The sequence below is a fragment of the Sciurus vulgaris genome (genome assembly GCF_902686455.1).
Source record: "Sciurus vulgaris genome assembly, chromosome: 11".
Lineage (NCBI taxonomy): Eukaryota > Metazoa > Chordata > Mammalia > Rodentia > Sciuridae > Sciurus > Sciurus vulgaris.
In genome coordinates this window covers 54,664,943-54,680,396 of record NC_136472.1, presented here as the reverse complement: position 1 = coordinate 54,680,396, position 15,454 = coordinate 54,664,943, and the positions used below count along the sequence as shown (strand labels likewise).

General features: G+C 39.2%; 1 protein-coding gene and 1 pseudogene across 2 annotated transcripts in view; one reads left to right on the top strand and one right to left on the bottom strand.

Moving 5' to 3' along the window:
* SAAL1 (serum amyloid A like 1) overlaps positions 1–5,701 on the bottom strand; it is a 31,604-nt gene extending 25,903 nt beyond the window's left edge. Inside the window, exons 1-3 of the mRNA XM_079101895.1 lie at positions 5,533–5,701; positions 4,064–4,177; positions 2,810–2,893 (exon numbers count right to left, since the gene is read on the bottom strand). Of these exons, the coding sequence (XP_078958021.1) occupies positions 2,810–2,893; positions 4,064–4,177; positions 5,533–5,682 (348 nt within the window). The 5' untranslated portion in view covers positions 5,683–5,701. The remainder of the gene's footprint in view (positions 1–2,809; positions 2,894–4,063; positions 4,178–5,532) is intronic.
* Positions 5,702–12,691: 6,990 nt separating this feature from the next.
* On the top strand, positions 12,692–14,372 carry LOC306639314 (mortality factor 4-like protein 1; annotated as a pseudogene). The gene has a single exon. The product of its transcript is annotated as a mortality factor 4-like protein 1 (transcript).
* The last annotated feature ends 1,082 nt before the right edge of the window (positions 14,373–15,454 follow it).

Below are 15,454 nucleotides of genomic sequence, written 5' to 3'. Positions count from 1 at the left end.
TCCATCTTCCAAGGTTTTCTTTAATGTTTTTCTTTAGTGTTCTGTAGTTCTCATTGTAGAGGTCTTTCATCTCTTTTGTTAGATGGATTCCCAAGTATTTTATTTTATTTTTTTTTTATGCTACTGTGAATGGGGTAGTTTTCCTAAATTCTCTTTCAGAGGATTTATCACTTATGAATAAAAATGCATTAGATTTATGAGCATTGATTTTATATCCTGCTACCTTACTGAATTCATTTATGAGTTCTAGAAGTTTTCTGGTGGAATTTTTCAGCTCCTCTAAATATAGAATCATGTCATTGGCAAATAGGGATAGTTTGAGTTCTTCTTTTCCTATTCATATCCCTTTAATTCAAAATGATCAAGGACCTCAGAATCAGACCAGAGATCCTGCACCTTACAGAAGCAAAAGTAGGTCCAAATCTTCATCATGTTGGCTCAGGACCAGAGTTCCTTAACATGACTCCCAAAGCACAAGAAATAAAAGCAGGAATCAATAATTGGGATAAATTCACACTAAAAAGCTTTTTCTCAGCAAAGGAAATTATTAGCAATGTAAAGAGAGAGCCTACAGAGTGGGAGAAAATCTTTGCCACACATACTTCAGATAGAGCACTAATCTCCAGAATCTATAAAAACCTCAAAAAACTTTACACCAAGAATACAAATAACCCAATCAATAAATGGGCTAAGGAAATGAACAGACACTTCACAGAAGAAGATCTACAAGCAATCGACAGATATATGAAAAAATGTTCAACATCTCTAGTAGTAAGAGAAATGCAAATAAAAACTACCCTAAGATTTATCTGACCCCAATTAGTACAGCTATTATCAAGAATACAAGCAACAACAGGTGTTGGTGAGGATGTGGGGAAAAAGGCATACTCATACATTGCTGATGGGGTTGCAAATTAGTGCAGCCACTCTGGAAAGCAGTGTGGGGATTCCTCAGAAAACTTGGAATGGAACCACCATTTGACCCAGCTATCCCATTCCTTGGCCTATACCCAAAGGACTTAAAAATCAGCATACTACAGTGATGCAGCCACATCAGTGTTCATAGCTGCTCAATTCACAATAGTTAGATTGTGGAACCAACATAGATGCCCTTCAACTGATGAATGGATAAAGAAACTGTGGTATATATACACAATGGAATATTACTCGGTCGTAAAGAAGAATAAAATTATGACATTTGCAGGTAAATGGATGGAGTTGGAGAATATCATGCTAAGTGAGATAAGCCAATCCCCCAAAACCAAAGGCCAAATCTAATAAGCAGATGATGATAAATAACAGGGGATGGAAGGGAGGTAAGAATAGAGGAAGGATGGATTGTATAGAGGAAAAAGAGGGGTGGGTAGGGGGAAGGAAAAATAACAGAATGATACAAACATCATTACCCTCTGTACATGTATGATTACACAAATGGTGTGACGCTACTTCATGTACAACCAGAGAAACAACAGTTGTACCCCATTTGTGTACAATGAATCAAATAAATAAATTTTAAAAAAAATAAGAAAGAAAGAAATCTGAATCCTACCCCTGACAAAGTGAATTAGAAACTCAGGAGGTGGGCTCAGCAATCAGTGATCTGGGACATGTCAAAGTTTGAGAAACTGTGCCCTAAGTGCTTCTACTCTGCTGCCAAGGCTGACAATCACTGTTGTAGTAGGCTGTGGCTACAAGACATATTCAACAACATGACTAATTCCTGAAAGGTGCCATTTTTGAAATGTTTATTTCTTTAAGTACTAATTATGAGTCAATATATTTAGATAGAAAAATTCAAGCAAGAGAAGTATCACAAAATTGTCAAATCCTTATATTAATATAAGGATCCAAGAAAATACTAGTTCATCAGTATCCAATTCAGGTAGTGCAATTTTACAAGATAAAAATTTTAATTCAACATTCAATTCATAAAAATATTCTACAGAATTCTATACTTTAAAATCTCAAGGAAAGAAAAGCAATTCAGTGCTGTGTTACACTAGAGTCAGGCCTAGGTTCAAATCCAACATCATTCTTAATTAGTTGTGTGGCCTTGGATATCCTAAGCTGAGACACAGTTCTTTTATCTATAAAGTATGCCTCATAAGAGTAGTAAAACCAAATACTCTGTAAATAGCAGTTATTTATAATTAAGTTATTTAACAAATAACATCCATCATATGCATAGCACATGGTAACTTAAATAGCAATAAAGCATAGGACATTGCACAGTATATAAAGACTTCTCATTTAGTCTTCGTCTATTGTTTTTAGGAGTTTACTATTGGCAATGACTACTAAGATCTTACTTATTTGGGACAGCATTGAAGAAAAGGACAACTCTGAGTAACTGATGGGAATACTGAGAGGGGACCGAGGGTACACAAAGAGATGGCCATCACAATAAATTGGTGAAATGGATTGTAGACAGGCCTACCCAAATTAGGACTATCTGGAAGGTATATTTTATGCTGAAATGATGATTCAGGTTCAGATTGTGGAAGTCTTAAGCAACAGGTTAAGTTTAGAATGGCTTTTAAGCAATGGAAGCTTTTGTGAGTAAAAAATAACAATGAACTGACAAACAGGAGGTCCAGGGACTGTTCTCTGTTATGAAACATATTAGCGGCATAACAGGTACACCTATCTAGCTTCTACAGTTGTTAAATGAAAGTATTGATCTCCCTGATTCAGATCAAATCTAAAATTCTATGGCTCTAGTAATGTTCAATAAACATTTACAGACTGATTTATTGATTTATACCCAGTAAGAACATCAAAGTGAGAAAAATGAAATGTATATACTTACTCTTAATCGAGGACACTTAGATCTGGCCAGTACTCCCATAAATATGTCAGGAGCATTAAATTCTTGAAGAAACAAAGCCACATCCTATGAACAAAAATGATCGTTAACTTGGATGCTGATATCCTTCTTTAAACTCCATAGCTAAGGCAACTATAAAAAAATTTAATTTCACATATACTACCATTTGGACGTGAGGCGAAAAAACACACACACACACAGATTACAAGGTCATGTCAGGAATTGTGCCAACAGACAAAAGGCAAAGTTAGACAGTTTTTATGGTATTTGGTCTCAAGACAATGGAATAATTCCATAATCAAATCTAAATTCGCTGTGATACTCTGGAGAATTGTCCTCCTTTTATTCTGCCCTGAATATATTTATCTACTAGGAATTCTCCATAACTTAGTCAAACACATTTGGTAATTGCAAGGTATTATGTCAGAAGCTAAGGTTAAAGGAAAAGAGTGAAACTCCTAATTCCTATCCTCCAAGGCTTAAAATACTATAAGGGACATAGGTGAGAACTGCTATTGGGTCATATTCAAAATTAGAACTTGGGGGGCTGGAGTTGTAGCTCAGTGGTAGAGTGCTTGCCTAGCACATGTGAGGCATTGGGTTCAATCCTCAGCACCACATTAAAAACTAAATAAAATAAAGGTATTGTGGTATTGTGTCCATCTACAACTAAAAAACTTTTTTAAAAAAAATTATAACTTGTATTTTCAAAATTCTTAGAAGAAAAAAATTCTGATCACAATATAACTACGATGATGAGTTTGCTTAGTCAAAAGGTGCACACCACATAGGCAAGTGAACCTGGAATGGACATATGATCCTAAAAAGGTCAAATTCTACCCAAGAATGTGGGATGCAAAAACTAAATTAGTTAACTGTGGAGGCTGGGGATGTGCATTGTTAAACACAGTCATATGCTACAAAATGATGTTTCAGTCAATGACAGACTGCCTACAGGATGATGGTCCTATCAAATTGTCTAACAATATCAAAACTATCTTGGTGGGTTTAAGTACATTCTGTGATAATCACAGGACAAAACTGCACATATATTCAGAAACAAAATTTTAGCATTCATAGTACCTGGAACTATTCCTTGTACCATATATGGAAGTGACTATGGACTCTCAAGAAAGCTTTTGCTCAGAGCAAAGGAATAAACCTATTCTAAATATCCACTCATCACCTTCTCACCTAAGAGTCTGAAATTTCAGTGTTTCACCTCCAAGCTCATACCTCATCCATTGACATATCCCATACTCTGCAAATTTCATTCTCCATTTCTTCATCAAGTTCCATCTGCTGCTCCTCATCATCTGAGCTGGATTTGGTGTTTTGAGGTCTAACAATCTTCAGAAACACAAAGGAAGAAAAGTAAAAATTTTCTACAGTACTCCCCAAGTAATATTATCCTACAATTACTTAAAAGCCAAGAGACTCTCCTCTAAGTATCTTCTCTCACAAAAATCTTGTTTTGAAAGTTAGTGCCTTGGATAGACCTATTCATTCAACATTTATGGAGCAAATACTGTTGCTAGACAATTGGGTTAAAAATGCATGGATAAATAAGATATAATCCCTGCTTTCAGGCCTTCTAGGATTAGTGGGGATAAGACATGTAAACTGATACTTACAAAACCATTAAGTGACTCAACTGAATTATGGACTAAGAGTTGTAATAGGACATAAAACAGACCAACAATTCCTGAGAGAAGCTGGGAGTCACTTCTTTGCAAGGTGATATTTAAGCTAACTCTTGGAGGGAGAATGGGAGTTTGTCAGGTGGGGGAAAAAAAAAAAAAAAAGATGAGAGCATTCAGAGATAAGAGTTCAGAGTTAAGAAAGTGCCTAGCATTTGGGGAATGGTATACAGTTTGCTGTTAATGGAACACACTGTAGTATGAGCAGAGAATCTTGGAAAGGCTACAAAAAGACCTGGATTCCAAACTAAGAAATGCATTTTGCTTCTACAGGCAAACAGGAATTAAGAGGAGTATTATCAACAACTTTTTTTTTTTTTTTTTTTTTTTTTTTAAGGAAAATTATTCTGGCTGCTGTGTAGAAAATGGACAGGAGAGGACAGAAACTGGAAGCCGGGAATCCAATTGAGTTGTGGAGAGAAAAAAAAGTTACATTCACTGGGAATCTCCTATAAGCCAAAAATCATGATAAGCACTCTGTGATCATCACCTAACTTACCCTACATAAAAACCCTACACATAATATAGGTATTATCATCCGATTTTATATAAATTGCCTGAGAAATCAAAGTTCTTAGTGGTTAGATGACTTGCCCAAAGTAATGCAGTTAGTAGGTGATGAAGTTCATCTCTAATATCAGAGCTGCATGACTCCAAAGTCACCATTTATTCTACAACAACCAAAGTCCATGAATTATATAAATTAGGGCCTGGGCTTCAGAAATGAAGGTAGGTCTGGGGAGCATAGTTCTATGTCTTTGGAGAACTCGCAAAATTACGATAACAGCAAGCGTTCCGACATTACTGCCATTAAACTTCCCTTGGCGTTAGGCACACCAAAAGCCCCGGGCAGTTTGGGGGTCCGCTGAGGCTGCGAGGAGCCAATGCCGCAGCGCGCGCCGGGGGAGGGGTCGTCGGGGGAAGGCGGCTCCCGGAGCCCGCGGGGTTGCCAGCGACCGGGCCGGACCAGCTGAGGGGCATCCCTAGCGTGCGCGAGTTCCACACCTGGATAAGACCGCTGAGGACGCCAAAGAGCCAGTGTTTGCTGTAGACCGTGCTCCCTATGCAGTCTCCTCCAGCCCCCTCATCATCCTCCTCCTCCTCCCGACTGGGCGGCGGCGGCGAGGGGTTGCGGTCCATGACTGCGCTCGCCATCAGCGCGCTGCACCCACGCCGGAAGCCGCGGAGGAGACGAAAGGTCTCGCGCTAGAGGGCCCAGCGCGCCTGGCACGGCTCCTGACACAGCGCCCCCTACTGCTCGAAGTTCGGCGGCAAAGGACCCGCCCAAAAGGTGTACTCCGCTCTGCCCAGGACCAAGCATGATTGTACTCATGATTTCTTGTCACCCTCTCTGGACCAGATATTCCGTTCCTCCAGGAACTTTTAATCTGGTTGGAGGAATGGAGGAAGAGAATAGACCAGTGTTTCTGATACAGATGCGAATCTTGGAACTATCGGACATTTCCACTTGCCCACTCTGACAGAATCATCCATCTCTCTCCACCGTTGCTATTTTAAAAGACATCCATAAATACTCGTTCTTCTCCAGGTGTGATTGGAATCCTGGGAAAGACAAAAGTCACCAGCAAGAATGTTAATATTTCAACTGCTTCTCAATGAATATTTTACAGCACCCATTTTAATTTATTGAAATAAAATGTATAGGTTTCGCATGTAGTTTTAAAAATATTAATATCTTAACAAATGGAGGACATCAAATTAATTTAAAATACAATGTGTGCATTTTGATATAGTAGTTCCTCCCTTATCCACATGGATACATTTTCCAAGGTCCCCAGGAGAAGTCTGAAACTGTTGGTAGTACCAAATCCTCTGTATACCATGTTTTTCTATACACATATATGTGGGGGCGTCCGGAATTCCATCCAGTGCTTGACAAAGATCCTCTGGAGGATGTTTGCAAAGGCTCGTCCTAAAGGGAATTGCTGGATGTTTTGATCCGGAGCATGGTATTTTTCTGCTGTGTTTTTCTGATAATATATTACTCATTTCAGTCTGAACGGATTGCTTAAGGGGACAAGGGGAATACAACAAAAATTCCAGAAAATATTACCTACAATCTGAAAGATAATGGGTCTTTACCACTTACAAAGTTAAAAATAATTTTGCAACCGTGCAATGAGTCCCTGAAAGCCTCTGGAGAAAATAGATATAGATCTGCCTTTCTCTCCAACAGGCTGGTTAAATCCTAACGATGATTTTATGTGTGGTGGTGGGGTAAAAGAATAAGGTTTCACAACATTCCTTCCTTCCTACAAAGAATAGGTCACCCCTATAATAAACGTTGGTGCACAATGCCCTGTTCTGGAAAAAAGAGCTACATAAGACAATGTAATCTATTCAGTAAAAAAACTTGGCCACGAGAACCACTGCGACCGCTGCCCTCCTGTAGCCCTTAACTCAGCAATTTAGATATTAACCAGATGGACCTAGTAGAGATGGTCACATGAGATTACTTGTCTATTGTTTTAATCGCGAGAGTAATAAGAATAGTCTTAGGTCACATAGAGTTTAGATATTAAGGAAATAAACATTATATTAGCTCATTGACTTAGATATTCTTAAAATAATTGTGATTAGGTAAGGATAATCTGTAAGGTTACTGTTTTCTCATAATCTTTCGGTTCCTTGTTAAGAACAATTTCTGTCTATGCTTTGGAAACTTCTTCAATTTCATTAACCACAAGACTGCCATTATAGCCTGAAGAAAAATGCATATAAACCCAGCCTCCCCCAGAATAAAGTGGGAATGGTTGCACCAGAACTAGAGTCTGTGTCTTCCATTCTCCATCCATCCGACACTGTCTCCCCGCACTCCGTTACCTGTGTGGACCCCATGGACTCCTGCTAGGGCTGGACCCTGGCACATATACCTGTGACAAAATTTAATTTATTTATTAGGCATAATAAGAGTAGGAATAATAACTAACAATAGAAATATCATAACAATATACTGCAATAAAAGTGATCAGAACGTCATCTCTTTCTCAAAATATTGTTCATTATTTGCCCTTTATTCTTCTTGTGGTAATATGAGATGACACACTGCCTACATGGAGAGATGAACTGAGATGAATGACAGGTTCATGATACAGCATTAGACCACTACATAGGGGTTATTGGAATACAAGTATTACTATACTGAGACGACTGATCTAATAATGAAGAAGAGTAAAAAGTAATTAAGAAATGGATAGCAGATATGGTATGGATACACTGGTCAAAGGTGTGATTCACCAAAGTGGAACAATTTTAAGGTTTTATGACATTACTCAGACTGGTGTGTGTGTTCAAAACCTATAAATTATTACTTTGGGGGAGACTCCATTTAAGATTTTCAGACCACAGTTCACTACAGATAACTGAAACTGCAGAAAACAAAACGACAGAAGGGGGACTGCTGCATTTTAAATAAATGCTCAGCCACAATCTATGCTAACAATTAGAAAGGATAAAGACCAGTGGTCCTGCATTTCTGAAGTATTAGGTGGCATAAATAGCACGCCAGGAACCATGCTGCAGGGAGCTGCCCCAGGAGAATGCTTCCCTCACATAACTGTGGTAAGGACTAAAGGAGACAACCTAAAGCCTGGAAGAGTGTCAGAGAATGTCACTCATTGAGCTAGATATTATGACCAGACTGCCTCTGACTACACTTGTCATGTCCTTGACCTCATGCTGTTCCCAGTCTAGGCTCCACACAAGTATGCAGTGCATTTTTTGGGGTTGCAGGGCATGGCAGCCAGGGTTCCCACTGGCCAAGTCGTCATGGCTATTCTCACCAAGCTGCACAACAAGGAGCATGTGAATGAGGCCCTGCACAGGGTCAAGTTCAAGTTCCCTGGTCACCAGAAGATCTACACTTTGAAGTAGTGTGGCTTTATCAAGTTCAATGCAGGTGAATTTGAAGACAAGGTAACTGAGAAATGGCTTATCTGGAGTAGTGGTAATGTCAAATACGCTAACAACAATCCCCTGGGCTTCCACTGTGCTGCCCCTTTCTTAATCATAGCCATCAATAAACCCTACCTCCAACCAAAATCAACAACAAAAACCAGATACCTCTGGTAGCAGAAAAATGGATTAAGGTTATAGTCTTAGCAGGATCTACAAAAGCACCAATTAAAAATTACCACCAAACCCTGTAAATAACAAACTTTCCACAGTCTATCAGTAATTCACCAGAGTGGAACAACAAGAGTGTTATAATAACCAATTCAGAGCCTCTTGAAGGAGACATGGAATCGTTGCCCAGATCTCCTTCAAGGAAGGACTTGCTGCCCAAATGGTAGAGGGTGATTCAGCTGCAGCTAGGTCCCATCCTTCCCAGAACAGCCCTCATGTGGTGACTGAGCAAGGCAGTTGAGGGAGATGGGGGATGTGGTACCAAGACCTAGTTGGGTCAACCTAGTGTGAGGGCACCACTCCCATCCAGGCTCCCTGCCAGGTTGCCATGGCCTTGTCAATTCTACGCAGTACTTCTACAGCTCCTCTCTTGACTTTCCTTGTGCAGGTATTGATCCCTAATAAGCATCTTGGGTCCCAAACCCTATGCAACATCTGTATGCAGACAACACAGCTAGAAAAGTTGGTATAGCTCATTTCTACTCCTCAGGTTACCACTGATGTATTTAAAGCATCAACATGACTATAGTTCATTTTCAAGAGTAGTTAATTGAGCTAGATATTATGACCAGACTGCCCAGAAGACATCGGATCCCTGGACATGCACAGATAAATAGTCCAGAATTATTCTGAAATCTTGGGTTGTGTAGTTCAGTACTGAACAATGTTTGTTTGTTGAGCACTCCTAGCTCTGTGAAGGTATGCCCATTCCCTTAAAACTTCTGAAATCAAAACTGAGCATTATCCTTTGTGGTAAGCCTTGGAGGAAGGATCAAGATGTGCCCTGATTGAATTATGCCTCATGGACAGAGGACCAAAAACAAACAAAAAAAAGTTAAATAGTTGGGAATAGAACAAATATTGAGAATTATGTGCCAAGCACTGTTCTTGATACTGGGGTTACAGCAGTGAAGAAAAGAGAAAAATTACAGCTATTGTGGCCTTTGCATTCTGATAGGAGAAGTCAACCAAACAAATAAGTAAAGTACATGGTACAAATGGCAGATTAGTACACTGAAAGCCCCCAGTGGATCATCCCTCTTGATTTCCAGATCCTTGGGTGGTTTCCTACCTCTCTCACTCTGGTTTTTGTCATGTGACTTTTTTTGTCCAATAGGATAGCAGCAAATGTGATACAAGCAGATGTTTGGTAGGTGCTTATGCCTCCTGGGGCTCACCTTCCTGGGGCACTAACACCATGTGAGTGCCCAGTTTTGTCTCCTTAGTGATAAAAGATCAGTGGAGCTAGAGACCCAGCAATCTTAGTTGTTCCAGATGGGCCCAGCCCCAGTGCCTGCCAACCTTCCAGTTGAGTTTGGGAGTTTTAGTAAGAACAGCAAAAGAATCTCCTGCCCAACCCATAGAACTGTGAAAAGTAACAAATCCTTGTGCAGGCACTAAGTTTGGAGATGGTGTATTACTATAGCAATGGATGGCTAAACACAACATGGAAGAAAGTAATACATGCTAGGGAGAAAAATAAACAGACAAGGTGGGAGTGTTGTTATCTATCAATACCAGAATGCAGTGAGTGAAATGGGTCCCAATACCCACCCTGTATATGGGGGGACTTGATATGTGATAGAAGTGGGATTGCAGAAAATAGCAACTGAATGGATTGTTAATACTAGGAAGCCAGACACCCAAATGGAAAAAAATAAAATAAAATTGAGTATTTGACAAAAGCCAAATTTGAGTGGATTGAGAACTAAATGTTCTAAAGTAAACTAAAAAGTCACACCTTAAAGATTTTAGAAGAAATTGTAGGGGACTCGTTTTTATTATCTGAGATAGAAGGGATTTGCTGAAATTATGCAAAGCAAGAGTCTTAATGCAAAAGATTGCTATAATTTGCACTATTAGTCAATGTAAGATGAAATAAATAGGTTTTTTAAAGATTCCAATTGGAAGAAGATATTTGTAATGTGTAATTGAAATAATAAAATAAATAAAATAATAAAATTTCTATGAATGAATAAAAAGAGACAACCTATTAGAAAAATGTATCAAACATGGAAACAAGCAATCCACAAAGCAGGAAATAAAACTGAAGGAAATATATAAAGAGATATTCAACTCTGATTTATTTAAAATCATAGAAATATAAATTATTATTTTACATCTATAAGGTTGGAAAAATCTTTTAAAAGACCAATTCCAAGTATAGATGAGATTGGAGAGAAATGGAAACTTTCATAAACTAAAGGGTTTGCTTCATTTAAGCACAATTATTTTGCAGAAGAGTTTGATAAAACTAGTAATTTTTTAAGAGTGGCAATCCATTTTTGAGCTCTGTGTGTGTGTTTTATAGGGATTAATCCCAGGGACTCATGCATGCTAGGCAAATGCTCTACCAATGAACTACATCCCTAGCCCTTTTGATTTTTGACACAAGGTCTCACTACATTGCCCAGTCTGGCCTTAAACTTGCAATCCCCTTGTCTCAGCCTCCCAAGTATCTGGAATTACAGGTGTCTGCCACTGTGCCTGGCCATTTTTGAGCTTTGAAGTCAATTTTGTGGGTCATTACCAAAAGTTTTTAAAGACCAGACCAGAAAAAAAAATGTCAGAGGCCATTGTGTATACCAAAGATTTCATTGTTTCACAACACTTTTATTTTAATTACACACAAACACAAATATATTCTTTCACAAAACTTTTGTTATATACATACATTTAGATTATATTTACCAACCATCATGTTGATATATAATAGTAATTCAATAGTTTCTGGTTTAATCTATATGACTGATTCAAATTCAACACCTACCTTTGGTTTAAAAAAATTGTTTTTTGTGGGGGTGAGGGTAGGGTACTAGGGATTGAACTCAGGTGCACTTAACCATTGAGCCACATTTCCAGGCCGTTTTTTGTATTTTATTTAGAGACGGGGTCTCACTGAGTTGCTTAGGGCCTCGCTAAGTTGCTGAGGCTGGCTTTGAACTCTTTAAGCCACTGGGATTATAGGTGTGCGCCACCATGCCCAGCTAAAATTCTTTTTTTTTTTTTTTTTTTTTTTTTTTTTGTGGTGCTGGGGATTGAACCCAGGGTCTTGTGCATACAAGGCAGGCACTCTACCAACTAAGCTATATCCCCAGCCCTAGCTAAAATTCTCAATGAAATAAAAATGATTTTTAAAAAGAAAACACAAGCTAAAACTCATTTTGAAGTTATTGATATTGCTATAATAACCTTCTTGTGTCTTCCCAAATTTTATTCAAGTCAGATATTTGCGTATTTGTTTTGTGCATTTTCTTTTCTTTTCTCTTGGGACCTCAGGTACACCGAATTGGATTTATCATAATCCTTGGTTATGATACTCTGCCATATGTCATCATCATGCTAATTAAACAGAACTATTTTTGTCTTCAGAAAGCTGCTGGATTTTTGTCTCCTTCCCCACCCTGCAATGTCCTCCTTTTGCTTTGATCCTAAATAAAAACAGAAGTTCCATGTTCTACCTTAAATACCTGCCCCCAGCAGGTATTTAAAGTTAATTCTGTCTGTGTTCTGTTTTCTTCGTATGCAACCCCCTCCATCATGTTATGGCTCCACTGACATAGTGACCCAACCCCAACATGCCTTCTCCATCATCAGCCCCTTAGTGCTACCTCCCCTTCACCATATAGATATAGAATAGAATTCATAGATACCTGGAGTGGTACATGGAAAACATTCATTGAAGGAATGATTGAGTGAACTAATATTTGTAAATATGGTGGGCTTTTTGTTTTTGTTCTTGTTGGTGTTTGCAGTGCTAAGGTTTGAACCCAGAGCCTTGAGCATGCTAAGCATGCTAACTCTACCAACTGAGTTACACTTCCAGCCCACAAAGATGTTTTATAAACTAAATTTCATTACAGTTGCAAGTTACAGTAGTGGGTTAAGAATGTTAACTCTAGCATTAAATTAGCAATGTGTGAAATTGGGCCCAGGATGTAGAGCTGGCTGTGCCTGACAGCGCGTCTGACGGGAAGTTGGGTGGGGTAGAGAGTAGGGGGCGGTAGTCGGGCGGGGGTGGTGGGAGAAGGAGGAGACGGCGAATCACTTGTAAATGGCGCCCAAGCAGGACCCGAAGCCGAAATTCCAGGAGGGTGAGTGAGTACTGTGCTTTCATGGGCCTCTCCTTTATGAAGCAAAGTGTGTTAAAGTTGCCATAAAGGACAAATAAGTGAAATACTTTATACATTACAGTGGTTGGAATAAAAATTGGAATGAATGGGTTCCAGAGAGCAGAGTACTCAAGTTCGTGGACACCAATGTGCAGAAACAGCGAGAACTCCAAAAAGCCAATCAGGAGCAGTATGCAGAGGGAAAGATGAGAGGGGCTGCTCCAGGAAAGAAGACATCTGGTCTGCGACAGAAAAATGTTGAAGTGAGAACAAAAAAGAACAAACAGAAAACATCTGGAAATGGAGATGGTGGCAGTACCAGTGAGACACCTCAGTCTCCCCCTCCCCGGAAGAAAAGGGCGGGGGTAGATCCTACTGTTGAAGAAACATTTATGAACAGGGTTGAAGTTAAAGTAAAGATTCCTGAAGAACTAAAACCATGGCTTGTTGACGGCTGGGACTTAATTACCAGACAAAAACAGCTGTTTTATCTTCCTGCCAAGAAGAATGTGGATTCTATTCTAGAGGATTATGCAAATTACAAGAAATCTCCAGGAAACGCAGATAATAAGGAGTATGCCGTTAATGAAGTTGTGGCAGGAATAAAAGAGTACTTCAACGTAATGTTGGGCACTCAACTGCTCTACAAATTTGAGAGACCACAGTATGCTGAAATCTTTGCTGATCATCCTGAACCACCCATGTCCCAGGTGTATGGAGTACCACATCTACTGAGATTATTTGTGTGAATTGGAGCAATGTTGGCCTATACCAACATCCAGTCTCTGGATGAGAAGAGCCTTGCTTTATTACTGAATTATCTTCACAATTTCCTCAAATACCTGGCAAAGAACTCTGCAACTTTGTTTAGTGCCAGTGATTATGAAGTGGCCCCTCCTGAATACCATTGGAAAGCAGTGTGAGGAGGCGCTGTTCGCTCACTTGTGTTTGGATCTCTGTAAACACATTTTTGTTCTTAGTCCTTCTCTTGTACAAATGATGTACTTTGAAATGTTAGTGTATAACAGAATTGATGTTTGTTTTCTGTTTGAATTTAAACAGAGAAAATAAAAGGGGCCACTGCTCCCTTTTCCTTTCCTTTTTTAAAAAATTTCATTTCAAAGTTGCTACCAGTGTATTCAATGATGGACAACAGAGAGACATTCTGTAGAGTGTTTGCCTAGTTGACAAAGCTGCTTTTGAATGCTGGTGGTTCTATTCCTTTGACACTACGCACTTTTATAATATGTGTTAATGCTATATGACAAAATGCTCTGATTCCTAGTGCCAAAGGTTCAATTCAGTGTATATAACTGAACACACTCATCCATTTGTGCTCCTTTTTTTTTTTTTTAATGTTGCTTAAAGAGCCCATTCTTCGCAAGTCATCCATGTTGTTCCTTAGGCATTATATCTTTGCTCAAATTGTTGAAGAATAGTGGCTTGTTTCATGGTTTTTGTATTTGTGTCTTATGCACGTTTTAACATGATAGACTCAATGCATTGTGTAGCTACAGTTTTCTGGAAAAGTCGATCTTTTAGGAATTGTTTTTCAAATCTTCAATAAATTTTTTTTTTAAATTTCAAAAAAAAAAATTAGCAATGTGATTTGGATATGTTATTTAAACTATTTGTGTCTCAAGTTCCCCTGGAGGGGTAATCAAAATATGAAGATCTAATGGGATAACACAAGAAAACACTTAGAGTAGTGCCTGACCCATAGTCACCTTGGCATGAATGGAAGCCAAGTCATTATCACAGTCATTCTTCTATTAACTACTGTCAGAGGAGCTTGAAGACCAACCATCAGGAGAACTGACATATTTACCACCAATTTTGGCAAGGGCGGAGACAGATTCTCAAGAAGACATGAAGGGAGTGTTGTGGAGGCATTCACCATTACAGATCGGATGCACGGAGAATGTGACATTCTATCATGGCCTGAGTGAAGAAGTGGGGATAACCCAGTGTGGTGGCGCACGCCTACAAACCCGGCAACTCTGGAGGCTGAGGAAGAAGGATTGCAAGTTTGAGGCTAGCTTTAGCAACTTACCAAGGTGATAATCAAATTATCAAGACCCTACCTCAAAATAAAAATAAAACTGACTGGGGATGTAGCTCAGTGGTAAAAGACCCCTGGGTTCAATCTTCAGTTCAAAAAATAAAATAAAATAAAAGTGTGGACAAAGAAAAGGGAAATATCTTTGAATGACATTTCTTAATACCACAAACCAGGAGTGGTCAACACTGGTTTTAGTAGGAAAGGATAGGAGAGAGGAAAGATTTCTGGAACTGGGCCTCCATGGCAAGGAAAGAGACCAATGAGGAACTCAGAATTCATGAGGCAGAGAAGGGCAAAGAACATAGCTGACTAGACAGAGAGGAAGCCTGGATATGGTCTACTATAAAAAGTAGAAATGGTCTACTATAAAAAGACACCTGGACTGGCAAGTCCTAGGGGACAGGTTCTGACCTGGGAAAGATCTGTGTGAAGTTTCTAAAACCACTCCTCTCCAAGATGCCAGGTTTGGGGAGATTATGTATCACCTCAGGCTATACTTTGACCCTGGAGGTGGTTACTGCAAGGGCCAATCCATAGTAACTCAGGGTACTTTTGGTTTTTCTTTTCTTCTTTGTGTGTGTGTGTGTGTGTGTGTGTCTGTGTGTCT